The 15855-nt window shown below is 53.0% G+C and overlaps 2 protein-coding genes across 13 annotated transcripts in view; one reads left to right on the forward strand and one right to left on the reverse strand.

Moving 5' to 3' along the window:
* Pi4kb (phosphatidylinositol 4-kinase beta) overlaps positions 1-2986 on the forward strand; it is a 28101-nt gene extending 25115 nt beyond the window's left edge. For 5 of the 7 annotated variants that reach the window (XM_074048128.1, XM_074048129.1, XM_074048126.1 and 2 more), the window contains 4 exons: positions 533-665; positions 936-1056; positions 1673-1735; positions 2121-2986. In XM_074048128.1, coding sequence (XP_073904229.1) covers positions 533-665; positions 936-1056; positions 1673-1735; positions 2121-2302 — 499 coding nt within the window. In that variant the 3' untranslated portion in view covers positions 2303-2986. The remainder of the gene's footprint in view (positions 1-532; positions 666-935; positions 1057-1672; positions 1736-2120) is intronic. The other 2 variants (XM_020155856.2, XM_020155863.2) reach the window with 1 other exon arrangement.
* A 219-nt stretch (positions 2987-3205) lies between these two features.
* Positions 3206-12555, reverse strand: Znf687 (zinc finger protein 687). Of its 6 annotated transcripts, XM_020155854.2 has the most exons (11): positions 12367-12554; positions 11683-12269; positions 10154-10249; positions 6741-8869; positions 6419-6597; positions 5846-6022; positions 5571-5733; positions 5082-5411; positions 4877-4989; positions 4518-4662; positions 3206-4400 (listed from the first exon to the last, which is right to left on the reverse strand). In XM_020155854.2, the coding sequence occupies exons 4-11, from the start codon at positions 8850-8852 to the stop codon at positions 3903-3905; spliced, it is 3717 nt and encodes a 1238-aa protein (XP_020011443.1). In that variant the 5' UTR covers positions 8853-8869; positions 10154-10249; positions 11683-12269; positions 12367-12554; the 3' UTR covers positions 3206-3902. The 6 variants fall into 6 exon arrangements, with proteins under 6 accessions (XP_020011443.1, XP_020011444.1, XP_073904223.1 ...); XM_020155855.2 differs by lacking the exon at positions 10154-10249; XM_074048122.1 differs by lacking the exons at positions 11683-12269; positions 12367-12554 and adding an exon at positions 11477-11655.
* Between the last annotated feature and the right edge of the window lie 3300 nt (positions 12556-15855).

The raw sequence follows: 15855 nt of genomic DNA on the forward strand, positions 1-15855 counted from the left end.
TTTAACATAAATTATTTAAAACTTGCTGCTTAAAGCCCCCACACTGTTTTTACATTTAAACTCCACTCAGCTTGCTTGCCTCTGATTGTTGCTCCCTTCTGATGGTGCTTAATTCTGCAGTGGGCTGATAAGAATTCCAAATAAAACACAGGTAACTTGGTTCTGAATAGAGACCTCCCATTTAGCTGGCTGAAGCCTCAGAAGCCTTAGTTTCTGAATTTGCTACTGGACTGAGTTCAGTTTCAGTGCTAGAAGTGTAATTTCTGGGAACTAGGATAATCTTAAATTATTTTTACTTTTTAAGTTGTTAATAATAGCAATTTCAGACCCCACAGCCTTTGTTAGTAGTTCTTTTTGAACATTTCTTTTCACTACTAGCTTTAGATCCTAGGAGATTAGCTAGAGTTATAGGCAGCCTGGAGCATGGCTGGGGTCTACTCCCCTGCCTGTTGTCCTATGACCACTGTGTTGCAAATTGCGAGTCCAGCCTCAGATTTACTACTGCCTCCTCTTCTCTCCTTTCCTTTCTCAGGCACAATGGGAACATCCTTCTGGATGCAGAAGGCCACATCATCCACATTGACTTTGGCTTCATCCTGTCCAGTTCACCCCGAAACCTAGGCTTTGAAACATCAGCCTTTAAGCTGACCACAGAGTTTGTGGATGTGAGTCAGAAAGAAGAGGTGTTTCCAGGATCACTGTGTTCTTTCTCAGCCATGGGAGGGGAAGCTGATGGGTTCAAATTAGGGAGGAACGGAAATGACAGTAAGTCAGGGTAAGGCAGGATTTCCTGGGAGCTTCCTGCACTTAATAGGGAAGTGGGGAAATACTGGAGTTCAGCATGACTGTCCCAAAACAGGAAGGAGTTTTAGGGCCATGGGACAAGGACCATTCCCACCAGAAGTCCTGTTGTGCACACTGTCCTCCCTTTCCAGGTAATGGGTGGCCTGAATGGGGATATGTTCAACTACTACAAGATGCTGATGCTGCAAGGGCTGATTGCGGCTCGGAAACACATGGATAAGGTGGTGCAGATCGTGGAGATAATGCAACAAGGTGCGGCTGGGGAGGACCCAGGGTGCCTCAGGATTGGTACTCAGGTGGAGACCCCTTCAGCTTAAGACTTCCAAAAAGTTGATACCACTCCAAGACTCGGGTTGGTGGGGTGGGTGGGGAGGCTCCCCATAAGGGTTTCTGGCTCTGATCCAGTGCTTCATTTCTCCTTCAGGACCTTCCTCCTCACCATGGCAGAGCTGGGTCTGGGTGGGTGGGAAAAAGGAAGCAGTAGAAAGATCTCCTAGGCACCCTAAAGGAGAGAACAGTTCTAATTACCCTATCTCTCATCCAACTCTGTCTCCTCCATCTTTTCCAATTCAGGTGTTCCCACTCACACTTTCCTCTCATTCCACTTGGACCTCTGATTACCCTGTCCTCAGCCACCCCATACGAAGCCACCTTACTTTTCCCACTATTCACCTGTTCTGCTCTGAGCTGTTTTTCTTGTCTTCCACTATTCTACTTCCTCATTGCCTTGACATCTGGTTATTTGCCCAGGATCTCTTCCTCTGCCATCTCCTTTGGGCCCTCCTCCTCATCCCCCTCCTCAAGTTTCCAGGTGAATACCAGATCTGAGCTGCCAGTCTCCTTCCCACCCCTGCCCCCTACCCCACAGGTTGTCGTCGTTGCTCAGGAGCATCCCCGTCTAGCCCCGTGATGACGGTGGCCCAGGTCATCTGTGAGTGTCAGACGTAGCATAGACAGAGGCCTGCAACCAGATAAGTGCAGGGCCCATTCCCAGAGCCTCTTCCCAGCCTTCCCTCTGGCCCTAAGACTGCTCCCTCAGCCCTTACTGGGGGCGATATGGTGTGGGCTCTCTGCTCCCCTGCCCACACTTCCTCACCAACAGAGGGACTAAGAATGTGGGACGAAGCTGGCCTCCAGACAAGGTCTCCCACCAAGTGCTTCTCTCTGCACAAGCAGAATTGCATCCACACTGTCAGGGATCTCTGAGGTGGGGAGGGAAGGGGTACTTCAGATTCCCCTGGCTCTCTATTCCCTGTGGTGGCTACTACTGACCTTCCTATCTATCCATGACTTTGAACCCCACTGCTTCCTTCCAGGTTCTCAGCTGCCTTGTTTCCATGGCTCCAGCACCATTCGTAACCTCAAAGAGAGGTTCCACATGAGCATGACTGAGGAGCAGCTCCAGCTGCTAGTGGAACAGATGGTGGATGGCAGCATGCGGTCCATCACCACCAAACTCTACGACGGCTTCCAGTACCTCACTAATGGCATCATGTGACACCCTCCTTCTCAGGCCCAAGAATAGTGGGGGATCCAGGGCACCTTTCCTGGGAGGGCCCTTGTCAAAGAAACCTCAAACCATGAAACCCCACCTACCCAACCATCCACCCAAGGGAAATGGAAAGCAAGAAAAACAAAGGATCATGTGGTAACTGCGAGAGCTTGCCAGGGGTGGAAAAGCCAGCCATGGAGTCCAGACTTGCTGGGGCTTCCTTGTCCCCTGCTGTGTCAGTATTATCACCTGACAAGACTACAGAACTCATTGCCCTCCAGAGAGCAGAGGTGATGAATGTGATGCACCAGGGTCTGAGAGGTCCTTTCCACAAACCATCCTTAAATCTTTCCTGGGTCCCAGCAAGGTCGGGGGATGAATGGGTTCTTGGTACTTAGGATTTGATCCTATAGTTGGCCTTTGGCCATGCTGCTGCCCAACTCGATCCTCTGCCAGTGACTGACCCCTAGCCTAAGTTCCTTGATAAGTGGGTTCTGCCATAAGGTCCTGCACTTGCTGAGGTTCCCCATCATGGGAGTGAGGAAGGGCATTACCACAATCCCTCCAGTACGTTGAGGGTATTAGCCTAACCATGGGGAATTCCTTATCCGGATCCCTTCCTTACACCCAGGGAGATAGCTTTCAGTTTTTTTAAATTTTTGTTTGAAATAAAGTCCTTAGTTAGCCATCTGTGTCATGCCTTCATACCTGAATTGTTCCCGGGGGGAGGTGGGGAAATAGGGGTGGAAGCTGCATTGAATATATAAGACACCACACAGAAGAGATTGCTTTTCCCTGCCTACCTTGGTCAATACCACTTCTCCCCTGAGAAGGGCCTCCCCAGTTCTGATTCTCACCCCCTCCCTATTAAATCACATTGTCCAAATCACATAAAAAGAGAAGCTTGAATGGGGATTAAACCATGAGCAGTTTTAATGGTCTGGTTTTCTCCCTCCTGTTTCTCCCACTGTTAGTATTATTACTACAAGAATAAAGGATTCCTGAGAGCCTGTCTCCAATCTCTCTGGGCCTCCCTGACAGGACTCATCCCCACCAACCCCCACCCTGGACTTCTGGGGGAGGGGGGAGAAAAAGTGAAAGGCACTGCAGGGGTGGGGGGGTTGAGTGCCAGGGAGTTGGGGGTGAGGGGTGTTGCTAGGGCAGAACCTGGCCCAGAGGAAGAAATCCAAATCTATGCCTGAAGGAACTGTGTGTCCAGAACCCCCCCACCACACACACACCCACACACCAGTCCTCTGTGCCTGTCTAGCAGGCTTACCAAGGTCTACCTCCCACTTCCAGTCACACACTGGTGGGGGGAAGGAGGAAGGAAGAGGTCTGCAGCAGGAGCATAATTAGTGTTGGGTTCAGAAAGGAGTAACAGAGGGCCCATTTGACCAGGACCCAAGGGCCAAACCCAAGTGATGGGGGAGTGTCTGCAAATCACTATAATCCTCAAAAGCTTTTTCCTTCAGGGTTGAGGGAGAGAAACTGAACAAAATGTGAATGTTAATCAAACTCCCTGGCCCAGGAACCAGGTGGCAGCAGCAGTGAAACCTAGGCTCCCAGCAAAGAGGGAGGGGCTGGTTAGTCCCAGGCTTGGGGCTTAGTTGTCTCCACTGCCCCCCTGCCGAGCCCTGATGAATGCCATGCCATGCGTGCGGAAATGGGTCTTGAGGTTGAGAGGGCTGTCACAGCTCTTGCCACAGACCTTACAGGTCAGTGGGCCTCCAGAAGCAGGCAAGGGTGAATCTCCACCCTCTGGGTCAGAACGTGATGGAGGAGCAGCCTCTTCTTCCCCATCCCCGAGCCCCAGGACACTGGCTCTACCCACACCTCGTCTCTTCTTGTGGCTGATGAATCGGTGCCGGCTCAGAGAGCCAGGGGAGGCAAAGCACAAGCCACAGTCGAGGCACTGCTGGGCACCACCATCCACCCTCAACCCCACCATGATGCTTTGTTCCACTGAGCCACTACTCCTATAGCGCAGGGGACCGTGGCCTCCTGACCCAGGGCCACCCCTGGGGGACTTGGCCGGTGGTGTTGTGCTGTCAGGCTCCTCACTGCATGAGTCAGAAGACTGGCGGCGTTTCCGTCCTGGCCCCTGGAGAACAGTGGAAGAAACAGCCTTGTCAACCCCACTCTCCCTGGTGCCCTCCCCCCTCTGGCTTCTTGAGGCCAGAGTCTGCAGTCTCTCATTCCATAGCAGGGCCATGCCTACCTGGGCTCTGGCACCAGACCCTCGAGTCAGGGTATTCCCTCGGCCAGGAGAGGACTGGGTCCCAAGGGGCAGGCCATGCCGGACCTGGACATGTTTCTCCAGGATTAGGCGGCTGCTGAAGGTGCGCTTTCCCTCTGTGCAATACCTGGAAGGGGAAGAGTGGGCAGGGTGGCACCAGAAGCACAGCTCAAAGGTCAGGGCCCACAGCCCCTGAGAGGAGAGCTGCCAGAGCAAGGGGAAGGCTTCAACCTTCGGAACCCTTAAGCAAAAGGCAGGTAGGAAGATACTCTTGGGTACTTGGTGAGATGGGGGGTTACCTGCCAGGTGGAAAGAGGAAGAGAATAGGGAGCAAGAGTTACCTGCATGGGTAAACTCGCTTGATTCCCTCATGATTGACCCTGACATGGCGCCTCAGGCTGGGGGCAGAACAGAAGGATCGCTCACACAGGCGACAGGGGAATTTTTTCACTGACTAAGAGAGTAGAGGGCAGGAAATTTCAGAGCCAGGACAAACGCCAATATGCCCTCCAGCCCATCTTACCCCAGCCAGGGGATCCTACTCACCTTGCCATGTTCCTTCTTCATGTGAGCCACGTATTCATCACGCTCAGGGAACCAGGAATGACAAAGGCCGCAGGTCCAACCCCCAGATCCCCCACCTCCACCCTTGACACCTTTGCTTCCCAATTCCCGCCGAGGCCGTTTGGTTGGGCGGGGGGGCTCAGGGGAACTGGGCAGCTCCTCTTCGGAAGATGAAGATGATTCCTCAGTAGCAGGGGCTGCCCCTCCCGGAGTTACAGCCAGCTCCTCAGGCTCAGTCTTGGGGGTCAGAAGGGCACCTCCACCCCCTTTCCCAGCAGTCTCCTCCCCCAAGCGTCCAGACTGATGGGTGCTCTATGAGACAGACAAAGTGGGTGGCTGTTGTGGGGGAGTACCTGGCTTTGCCAAAGTCCTCCTTTTCTCCCTCTGCTCCCCATTTCACAAGAGTTGTGTGACCTAGCCCAGATCAACCCAGCTGAGCACCCATCATCCCCTGGCCCTTGGCTTCTATACCTTGAGATGTTCCAGCATGGTCCTTTTTTGGGCAAAAAGCAGAGGACAAGACGGGCACTTAAAGACACTGACGCGCTGGGGCAGCAAGTGCTGGTCAAAGTGTGAGGAGAGGAGAGGTTTGTGAGTGAAGACAGTGTCACACATGGCGCACTTGTAGATCAGCCTGTGGAGGCAGAGGGACAGTGCAGTAATCTGCCAGGGATGGGTGGAGCCCTACCCCCCATCCTGCCCTCCAGCCCATACCCTCCTCCTCATGCTAACTCCCCAGGTCTCACTTGGCTTGCTGTGTGAGGAAGCTGGGATGCTGGGAGTAGAGGTGGGCATGGGCGCTGGGTGCAGATTTGAAGGCCATAGGGCAGATGGGGCACTTGTGGAAAATCTCGCAGTGTGACGCCTGGACATGGGACTTGATGGAGTTCACACCCCCAAACACCACTGCACAGCTGGGGCACCTTGGGGAGAAGTGGGAGGCACTGTAGTAAGGCAAGGACATCTGCAAACCCACTCCCCCACCCCACATTTATTCTCCAGGACTGAGTGGACTCCAAAAAGGAAATCAGTAGTTAAGCATGAAAAAGGTGGCAAAAGAAGAGCTGGAGGCTCAGTTCCTAAGGGAGGCCTACTCTCCCCTGTCCCTGTGGGGAATGGCTGGAAAGCCTGAATATGCTAATGCAACAGGGCTGAGGGATACAGAGGCAGTACTGGAGTCTGAACTCAGGGTTTCACACTTGCTAGGAAGGCACTCTACCACTTGAGCAACACCCCCACCCCTTGAAAGGCCATCTGAAGGGTTCCTGCGGAGGTATGAAGTGTAAGTTCTTGGGGTGGGAGGGGTCTGTATAGAGCACCTGTATCCCACGCGGCGAGAGAAATGCAGACAGGCTTCCCGCAGATGGGTCTGGAAATTGGCTTGCAGGAAGTGACCTCCACACTCAGGACAGACGTACGGAGGTCGGTTCTTATGGGTGCGCTGGTGGGCACTGAAGCTGCAGCGATTGGGGAGCATCATGGGGCAGGATGGGCACACCTGTTGAGGGGATTAAACAAGTTGAGTTGGTGAAGGGTGCCCTGCTTTCCACTATTTCTCCTAACCAAGCCCCAAACACTTTCCTAGATCCTATCGCCACATCTGGCTGTCCTCTCCCCAGAGGGCTAGGAAAGGCAACTCACATTGCTGGAGGCCCCAGGTGCAGGAGGCCCCAGCTGCTGGAAGTGGGCTGCCATGCCAGCCTTGTCCCGGCACTGCTCCTTGCACTCCAGGCAGCGAAAGCACGTGTAAGCAGAGGTGGCAGGGACGGTAGGCGGCTCTGTTAAGAGCGGCAGCACAGGGGCCTCAGTGGCAACTGTAGTAATGGTGGAGGTGGTGATGGCCCCTTCACTCTTGCCCAAGACAGGCAAGACTAGAGGTCCAACAGCAGATGGGACAGCCACAGGCAGCAGGGGCGTGATGTCTGGCTGTCCCACCATCTGGTCAAGGGCTACAGGTCTCATGACCAAATGTGAGCACTGCATGACGAGCCCCTTGTCCTTGTGCTCACGTGCATGTAGGAGGAGACTGCACTTGTTGAAGAAGACCAGGCGACGGGCACAGTGATTGCAGGTGACCTCGATGCGCATGCTCCGGCGGTCATAGTGCCGTGCCAGGCTCTTCTCCAGTGAGAAGGCATCCCCACACTCGAGGCAGCGGTAGCCTGTTGGAGGCAGGGCCAGTCCAGCCTCAGCTGGTGGACTCAGGTTCGGTCTATAGGCAGGTAGCAGGTTCTTGCTGTTGAGGATTTTGTTGAAGGCCTCCACCAGGCTGGACTGGGTCCGTGAGATCACCGTGCCACTTGCTATGCCTGGCCCGGGAGCCGACTTTGAAGGTTGCACCATTACCACCGAGGCACCATTTACCTTCTGCCCCCCTGTTCCCAACCCTGCCCGCACCTCAGCCTTGGGCAGAGCTTGGGGCACCAGGCCTAGCACACTCTTAGCCATCGTCTTAGGACTGGTGGCAGTACCCCCAGGCAGAACCACAGCTTTGCGGGCCACACTAGCTGCCATAAGCATGGCAGTGCTGGCATTCTGGATGGTAGCCACAGGCAACACAGTGCCTTTTAGCCTAGTGCCATCACCCAATTGTACACTCACCACTTTTGGACCCTCAGGGGTTGGGGTTATGGGGGATAGCTTCAGGAGGCTAGCCTCAGCCAAGAAGGCCCCCTCAGTCAAGGGGGCAGGAGGATCAGGGTCTGAGGGGACCCGGGTTACAGTCCTTGTGATATTCCCACAGGAGGTTTTAATAGTCTTGATCCGCACCTTGAGGGGCCTAGAGGAGCTAGAGGAGGCAGGAGAGTCATTGCTGTCCTCATCTGCAGCCTCAGCTCCACTAGAGGGACTCTGGGGGCTTCTCGGGGGAGACTTGTGCACTGGCCCCTCATCTTCTTCCTTTGGGGGCTTACAGTTGGGCACTTTAGGGGAGGCAGGTGGGCTCTGATGCCCTGGAGACTGCTTGAAGAAGGGCACCCCAGCAACCTGGGGAGGTGAGGTGCTAGGAGGGGCACCTGCAGCTTCAGGGCTCCAGCCTGAGTCTTGCTGGGTTAGGCCCTGGGGATTACTGGGGCTACAGCTGCCCTGCTTCAAGGCCCCTGGTGGTGGGGAAGAACTAGATGGCAGCAAGGCTGGGCCATTTTCCGGAACCAGCTTAAAAGGAGAGGGGAAAGGAGGTGGGGTCTCAGCCCCCTCCTGAGGTGGGGAGGGTGCAGGAGGAGGCAGGGGATCCAGGTGCTCCCCTGGCTCAGGCCCAAAATGAGCAAAGAGGTCTAGGGGAGCTTTGCCTTCCACCATTTTTTCTTTCCAAGTATCTCCACCCGGAGGAGATGGAGAGCGGGGGGTTTCTGGGAGGGATGGGTCAGGCCCCCCAAATCCATTTTGCATCAGACAAGACCCCACAGGCCCTTCCTTAGTTGGCTCCCCTGCCTGAATCTCTTCCTCTCCTGAACCCCCAGCCAGGGTCTCAGACTGTTCAGGACACACTGTGTTCTTGACAATGACGCTGACTGTGGAAGTGTCTGGTGGTGGCAAGCCATTGTCTGAGGCCTGGGCTGGAACCTCAGGGTCATCCCCAGAAGCTGCTTCTGCTGTGTCTTCAGATTCACCTCCTATACTGGGTCCTGATTTCCCCGGGCCTCCTGGCCCCTCATTTTCTTCTGGCCCAGAGTGGATGGCTTCATTTGCATCAATGTCAGGGATGTCAAAGGCAGCAAGGAGGTCATCAAAATCAGGGGTCTTCATGTCCCCCATAGCGGCAGGTCCCAGACCTGATGAAAACAGATGAAAAAAGGAGAAACTGAGATACCTGGAATAGAGACCTTGTACCTCCTCCCTCAGGAGCTCCATATTAATCCCCTCCAACTTGGTATACCTTCACCATACTATGAATCTTAAAAAGCTTCTGGAGGTGCTCAGTGTGCCAAACCCTAAAATCAAGTGAATCAGCACATAGTAGCACAAGGACCAAAACCCAGAGAGAGAGATTCTCAGAAATACAGACAAGAGTAACAGGGGTGGAGGGATCTAATAAGCATCTTCGTTGAAACCAACTCATCCCAATTAGTCAATATGAATAAGGGTGATGGACACAAGGCTCTAGTTTTAAGGACTTCTTTGAGTCAGCATGGATCTTGAGATCCTCAGAGATCCGAAAGGCCACCTGTACAAAGAGGCAGCAACTAAAGCCAAGACTTAAGAAATTATTCTAGTTTAGTTTTAACACAGGTCTAATGTACAGACAAGTTACTTCACTGCTTTACTTTTACTGTTTGAAAGAGGGCACAAGTAATTCATATGCAGCAAGGTTATTCTAAGCACATAAAATTGTGAAAACAATTTATTATTATAGCTGAGTGAAACAAGTGCACGTGAGGTCAAGGAGAAACTGGGAAGGAACATGCGCTGGACATCTAGGGCTGTGGTCAAAGACGAGTTGGGTCATACAAGGTCAAGTGTGGGACTCTTGGGGCCACCAGTGAATGGCACTTGGAGATTTAGCTTGTTTGACAGGGAGAAAGAGACTCAGGGAGATCAGGAAGGAAAGAATAAGACACAGGAAGAGAAGGAGACAAAGACAGGTAGAAAACAGCCTGGTCACAAGGGCCCCAGCCTAGGCCTCTCCTGTCACAAACACCTGCTGCTCACCTACCTTCCCCAGAGTGCCTCCTCCCTCCTCCACATTTTGCTCTCTCAGGGCTAAAACTCCAGGGTAAGCGCTTATTCAGAACAACTACATGGGGGAAAAGCCAAGTCCCTCCCTATGGTTTCAGCTCTTACCCAGTCTCTCCTAACTCAAACTCAATCTTCCTTTGGCAACAGGAGCCTAGGAAGTCTCGCCCAACCCCAACCTGGCCTAGTGCAAAAGTCCCACAAGACTGAAATGATAGTAAATCAACAAGGAGGCCAGTTCAGAAACTGTGAGAGACCCAGGTCTATCCCCTACCAGTTCCTCCCCATAAGTGCTTCTGTATTTGGGGAGAAGCAACTGAAAATCTATCCTTATACATTCCCTGCCCAGGATGCAAGCCGTTTTCCAGGGCCAATTCTCTCACCTCTTTCCAGTCTTCAGACTGTAACTGGAGATAGTCCCAGCAGGTGGCGGTTGGCATTGCTTGGACCAAGGTGGGGGTTGGGGGGATGGGTAACAACTAGAGGAAGAAAGGGGAGTAGTCCTTGCACCCTGCCCCCCTACTTAATTCTGCACACTGAGTTTAAACAAAGCCCTTGCCTCTGCCCTGATCAATCGCTAGGGCCCTCTTCTACTTCACTCCTTGACTGGGAGAGGCCTGGATTACCTTCCACTCTGGTCCCTAGCGAAGTGGGCTGGTGCAGCACAGACCCGTGGAGACTATGGGGAAACACCTGCGAACTTACCTCTCCCAACCACCCTCCCCCTTGGGCGTGCAAGTGACTTAGAGGTCATCCGATAGCCACCTGGAGCAGACAGTCGACCAAGCAGCGGAGAGCTCAAGACCGAGGAAGCTACCCCACTCCAAAACCCAGGCCTTTCTGCGGCGGCTGCGCCGGGTCTCTAGAGCTCCCACTCCCCCGCCACCTCTTCCCTCCGGCCTTCCCCAAAAGCCAAAGGGGCTTAACAGTTAGACGTGAACAGAACCGCGTCGGGTGGGGGCCCAAGGCCTGCTGTGCAGAGGAGGGCCAGGGGCCGACGCCCGGCCGGGGGCGATTAGGTTGCGGCCAAGCTGGGCAGCGGGCGGAATTAAGTCCCTGCCATCTGCCGAGCGCTGGCGCGGGGAGCCAGACTTGGGCTGCAGGGAGGGGGCGGGATGCACACAGAAAAGCCAGAGGGGAAACTGAGGCGCGCGGCGCTTCTTTCACTTCCATGGGCCACGAAGTGAAGGCCGGGCCTGAGCCAGGCCAGGCCCTTTGGGAGCTGTCGCGCCAGCACCTCAGGGCCCAGGACTACGAGGGAACTGGGGGGGGGGGAGGGATCGGCGAGGGGGAGCGTGGAAAGAAGAAAAAGGGGAGAAAGGAGGGTACGGTCCCTGCGTGACTCTTAGCTCTCCAGTGGGGGTCCGTCCCAACTCAGCCCTCACCCCCTCCCTTCCGTGAGCAGCGCAGCCTCCTCCCTGAGCGGACACTCCGAGGCTCTCGAGACTGGAGAGTGATCAGAAGGCGCGCGGCGGGCCCGGGGTGCGAGCTTGAGTCCTGCCGGGGCCCGGACGCTGACCCTCGCCCAGTCGGGATGCAGGCTCCGCTTGGGCCCGGCCCAGTTCCCCCGCCCCCATCCCCGGACACGGACACCATTTTAGGTCGCGACATCCCGCAGCCTGCAGTCCCCGGGCCGCACTTCGGTTGCCTCTCGTCGGACTATGGACGCCAGGACTTGGGGTCCCCGACCCTTCTTCCACGTTTACCCGGCTAGGGGATGTGCTTTCAACAGGCTGGGAGTTTCGACCATCCGCCCCAGATGATGAAGGCGGTGTCCCGGCCTTCCTAGAAGCCGCCCCAGGGGGCGGCGCGGAGAAGGGGGTAGTTGACCAAGTGGGGGAGGGGCGGGGGCATTTACCCGCCCCCCCAGGGGGCGGAGCCAAGGGCGGGTATTTACCCCAAGCACGCTTACTTGTTCGGTTCCTAGCGCGGGCTGAGACCCAGCGGTCTCTACCCTACTCCAGCCGCCACCGCTGCCGCCACCGCCGCCGCCCTCCCCGCGGCCGCCGCTACTTCCTGCTTCTCCCCGGTTCGGCCTCCCTTCTGCCTCAGCTCCCTCCGCGCTCCTGGTCTGGGCTGCCCGCTTTCATACTCGCCATTGGTCAGTGTCCCCGTCGTTCAGTCCTGCGCCCCTCCCAGCTCCGCACTGGGTTGGCTTCAAGTACTGCCGTTCGGAACTAGCCCCGCATAGTTCTGTTAGCTTCATTGGGCGAGGAGCCTCGGCCCTCTGAAGAAGCTTCTCCCCATTGGCTGCTCCTGAGTCCACCTGCCCCTCTGCGCATGTCAAAAACGATTGGCCTCCTCTACTGTCGCTTAGGAAGAAGCCGGCCTGATTCCCCGCTTTCCTACTGGAGGGATAACTATCCCAGGTGCGTGTCCACTGCCTGGCTCCTATTGGCTGCTCGAAGCTGAACGCTGTGGTTCACTTATGCAAATTTCAAGAGCTCTTGGCATCAGTGTGGTGGGCACTTTGAGAACCTCGTCGACTCCGAGTGGAACCTGTATGTTGAGATCTATTTGTGCCGTTTTCTCAAGCTAAACCCCAATGTCAATGATGCCCTGCAGCCACCCCAAAACATTACGTCATCAGGCTTACCATTTCCTCGCGTTCTTCTCACTTTGTAAATCGTTTTAAAATCTGGATGGATGGAGCCTTCGCGGGGACCGGCTCCTAGGTGATGGCGTCACCCACTGCTCCTCCTTCTGCGGGAGAGCTTGGACAGGACATGGGATTAAAGAGTGTCAACGAACCAGGACCAGAAGCTGGGACAGGCTTGCGGACCGGAAATTGGGAAGAGGTGACGTTAGGAGTGCTGGCGTGGCCTGGACCATTTCCAGGAATCTTAAGGTAGCATAGTGATAGACCTCCTAAGCCCTGGGAAGGACAGAATTCCAGCTCCACTTCCCATTTAAGAGGTCTCTTTTACCCACGCCCCAGCACAGGGGCGTGGTACAGCACAGGGAAGAGAGTAGGATCCTGGTTGAGCTTTCCCGCGCTTTATTGCCCCGCCTCCTGAAGGCGGGGAAAAGGGAGGAGTTGCTCGGAAAACGAATTGCTGCCGTCCTCTGATCAGCACTTACTCGCAGAATCCATCTGCGACGCCAGTGTGCCACCTGGCGCACACTCCAGTCTGGCCGCGCGCCTCCGCAGCCTGCAGTGCGTGCAGCCGCTCCGAGCCGCTAGGGTTTTTATTTTTATTTACCTTTATTTTTTTGCGGTGCTGGGGGTGGAAGCCGGGGCCTCCTGCACGTTAGACAAGCGCTCTACCTCGGAGCTACATCTCCAGCTCTTGGCGAGGTTTTTAAGAGATTACCTGCCCTAGGGTCCATGGACATTTGACCCATAACTCTCAGGTGCATTCTGAGAGCTTCTGTGGGTTTATAAAGATTGCATCGAATTGTGAATCAGCTTCCGGAAGGGGATATTGGGGTCAGCACTTAGCATATGACGTCGTCGGACAAATCGCTGGAGCTCCCTGAACCTATGTTCTCATAGGGAAAACGAGGATTATAATATCCACTTGACGATTATTTTTGTGAGGATGAGAAGAGTTTAGAATGTACAAGTGCTTTATAAACTGATGGGGAAAGGTGCAGCCCCCACCCCTACCCCGCCCTGCTCCAACTCAAAGCGCTCTTCTCTGAACAACTAATTAAGGGTTCCTGGGTTGGCAGTGTGGCTCCCCTTGGGTAGTAGATCCCCTTGGGTGTTGTGGAGAGCTTTTGAGATCCCAGCTAGGCAGAAAGAATTAATAGGAGGATCCTGGCTGGAGGTGTGGCTCAAGCAGTAGAACACCTGCTTTCCAAGTAGGAAGCCCTGAGTTCAAACCTCAGTCCCACTAAATATATATAAATAGGATCTGAGTTCAGGTCACAGGCATATATGCAAAACTATTGGAAAAATAACTAAAGCAAAAAGGGCTTCAATGTGTGATTCAGGTGATAGAGCACCTGCCTAGCAAGGCTCTGAATTCAAACCCAGTACTGCCAAATATTTTTTAACTTATAGAGCACCATCTGTAAGTTAAACACCATTTCAGGCATTGGAGATACAGCAGTGAACAAAAAAAGGAAAGAATCCCTGATGTGACTGGGTGTGGGAACAGGATCCTATAGTCCTGCCTACTCAGGAGGTTGTGGCAGGAGGATCACTTGAGCCCACTTTTTCCCCCCAGCCTTGACAACATAGTGAGAATGCATCTCTTTAAAAAAAAAAAAAAAAAAAAAAAAGGTGGGCTGGAGATGTAGCTCAGCAGTAAAGCACAATTAGCTGGCATTCTCAAGGCCCTGAATTCAATCCCCAGCATCGCAAAAAGAAGAAAAGAAAGAAGAATTCCTGTCATGAAGTACACATTTCTGTGAAGAAGACAATAAATATGACAAATAACTAAAATATACAGAAGTATGTTAGAAATGATAACTGCCAAGAAGAAAAATAAAACAGGGCTATCAAGCCATAAAAAGACCTGAGTGACCCTTAAATGCATGTTACTAAGAGAAAGAAGCCAATCTGAAAAGTCTGTCTACTGGGTGATTCTAACTGTCTGACATTCTAGAAAAGCCAAAACCATGGAGACAGTAAAAAGATCAGCAGTTGTCAGGGTTTAGATGGAGGGAGAGAAGGATGGACACAAGATCTTTAGGGCATTGAAACTATTCTGTGTAACGCTACACTAGTGGATACATGGCAATATGCATTTTTGGTACAAGGTAATGTGTTTCACTATGGACATTATGCTTTTTGTCAAAATCCATGGACCATACAATACAACGAGTGAAGCTTAATGTAAACTGGGTAAGCTTTAGTTAATAATGTTCTCAGCCAGCCACCAGTGGCTCTCACCTGTAATCCTACATACTTGCAAGGCTGAGATCAGGAGAATTGTGGTTCAAGGCTAGCCTGGGTAAATAACTTGTGAGACCCCATCTCCAAAAAGTAGTCAGAACAAAACATACTGAAGGCGTGATTCAAGTGATGGAGCACTTGCTTCACAAGCATGAAGTCCTAGTTCAAGCACCACTCTCACACGCACACACAAAATGTTATCAGTCTTGGTTGATCAGTTTTAATAAATATGCCACGGTGATGCAAGATATTAATAACGGGAAGTTGTGGGGAGGCAATATATGGGAACTAACTATACTTTCTGCCCAGTTTTTCTGTAAACCTAAATGACTCTAACAAGTGAAGTATACCAATTTAAAAACAATTTCAAAGCAGGAAGGAAGACAGGAAGTGTGGGAGGGTTGTAATTTTAGATAGGGTGGATGAATGAAGCGCCTTTCTGATAAGGTGGCAATTAAGCAAAAACCCAAAGGAGCTGAGGGAGGGCGTGAGCCATGCAATATCTGGGTCAAGAACATTTCAGGAATAAAGAACAGGTACAAAGGTTTTCAGCTGGGAGTAACCCAGAGAGGTCAGTATGTAGGAAGGGTGAGTCAGGTTGTGGGGAGATCTGGGAGCTATTGGAAGGTATTTGGCATTTTCTCAGAGTGGGCCAGATGTGGTGGTACACACCTATAATCCCAGTAACTGGAGAAGCTGGAGGCTGGAGGATTGAGAGCTTGAAGCCAGCCTGGGCAACATATAGGGGGACCTTGTCTCAGAGACAGAGAGAGAGAAAGAGAGAATCAGGCAGACAGACAGATTGGGCTGGGTAGAGCACTTACCTAGCATGTGAAAGGCCCTGACTTCAATCCTCAGCACCAGAAACACACACACACACAAAAAGGGGGCAAGGGGAGAGATGAAGAGAGATGTCATGGTAGCTTGACTTTTCTTTGGAAAGGTTGGAGGCTGGACATGGCCCATACTTGTAATCCCAGCTACTTGGGAGGCAGAGACCAAGAAGATGAAGGGTCAAGGCCAGTCCTGGCAAAATGTTCACAAGACCCTATCCAAAAAAAAATGTAAAGCAAAAAGAACTAGGAGTGTGGCTCAAGTGGGATAGTGCTTGCCTAGCTAAGTCAAGGCCCTAAGTTCGAATCCTAGTTCTGCCAAAAGAATTTTTTTAACTAAATAAAAGGGCTGGAAGTGATGTATGACAAGAAGAATCAAAAGAGTGGGGCCTGGAGAAGTGCAAGA

Source organism: Castor canadensis, chromosome 11, assembly GCF_047511655.1.
Source record: "Castor canadensis chromosome 11, mCasCan1.hap1v2, whole genome shotgun sequence".
In the NCBI taxonomy this organism is placed as follows: domain Eukaryota; kingdom Metazoa; phylum Chordata; class Mammalia; order Rodentia; family Castoridae; genus Castor; species Castor canadensis.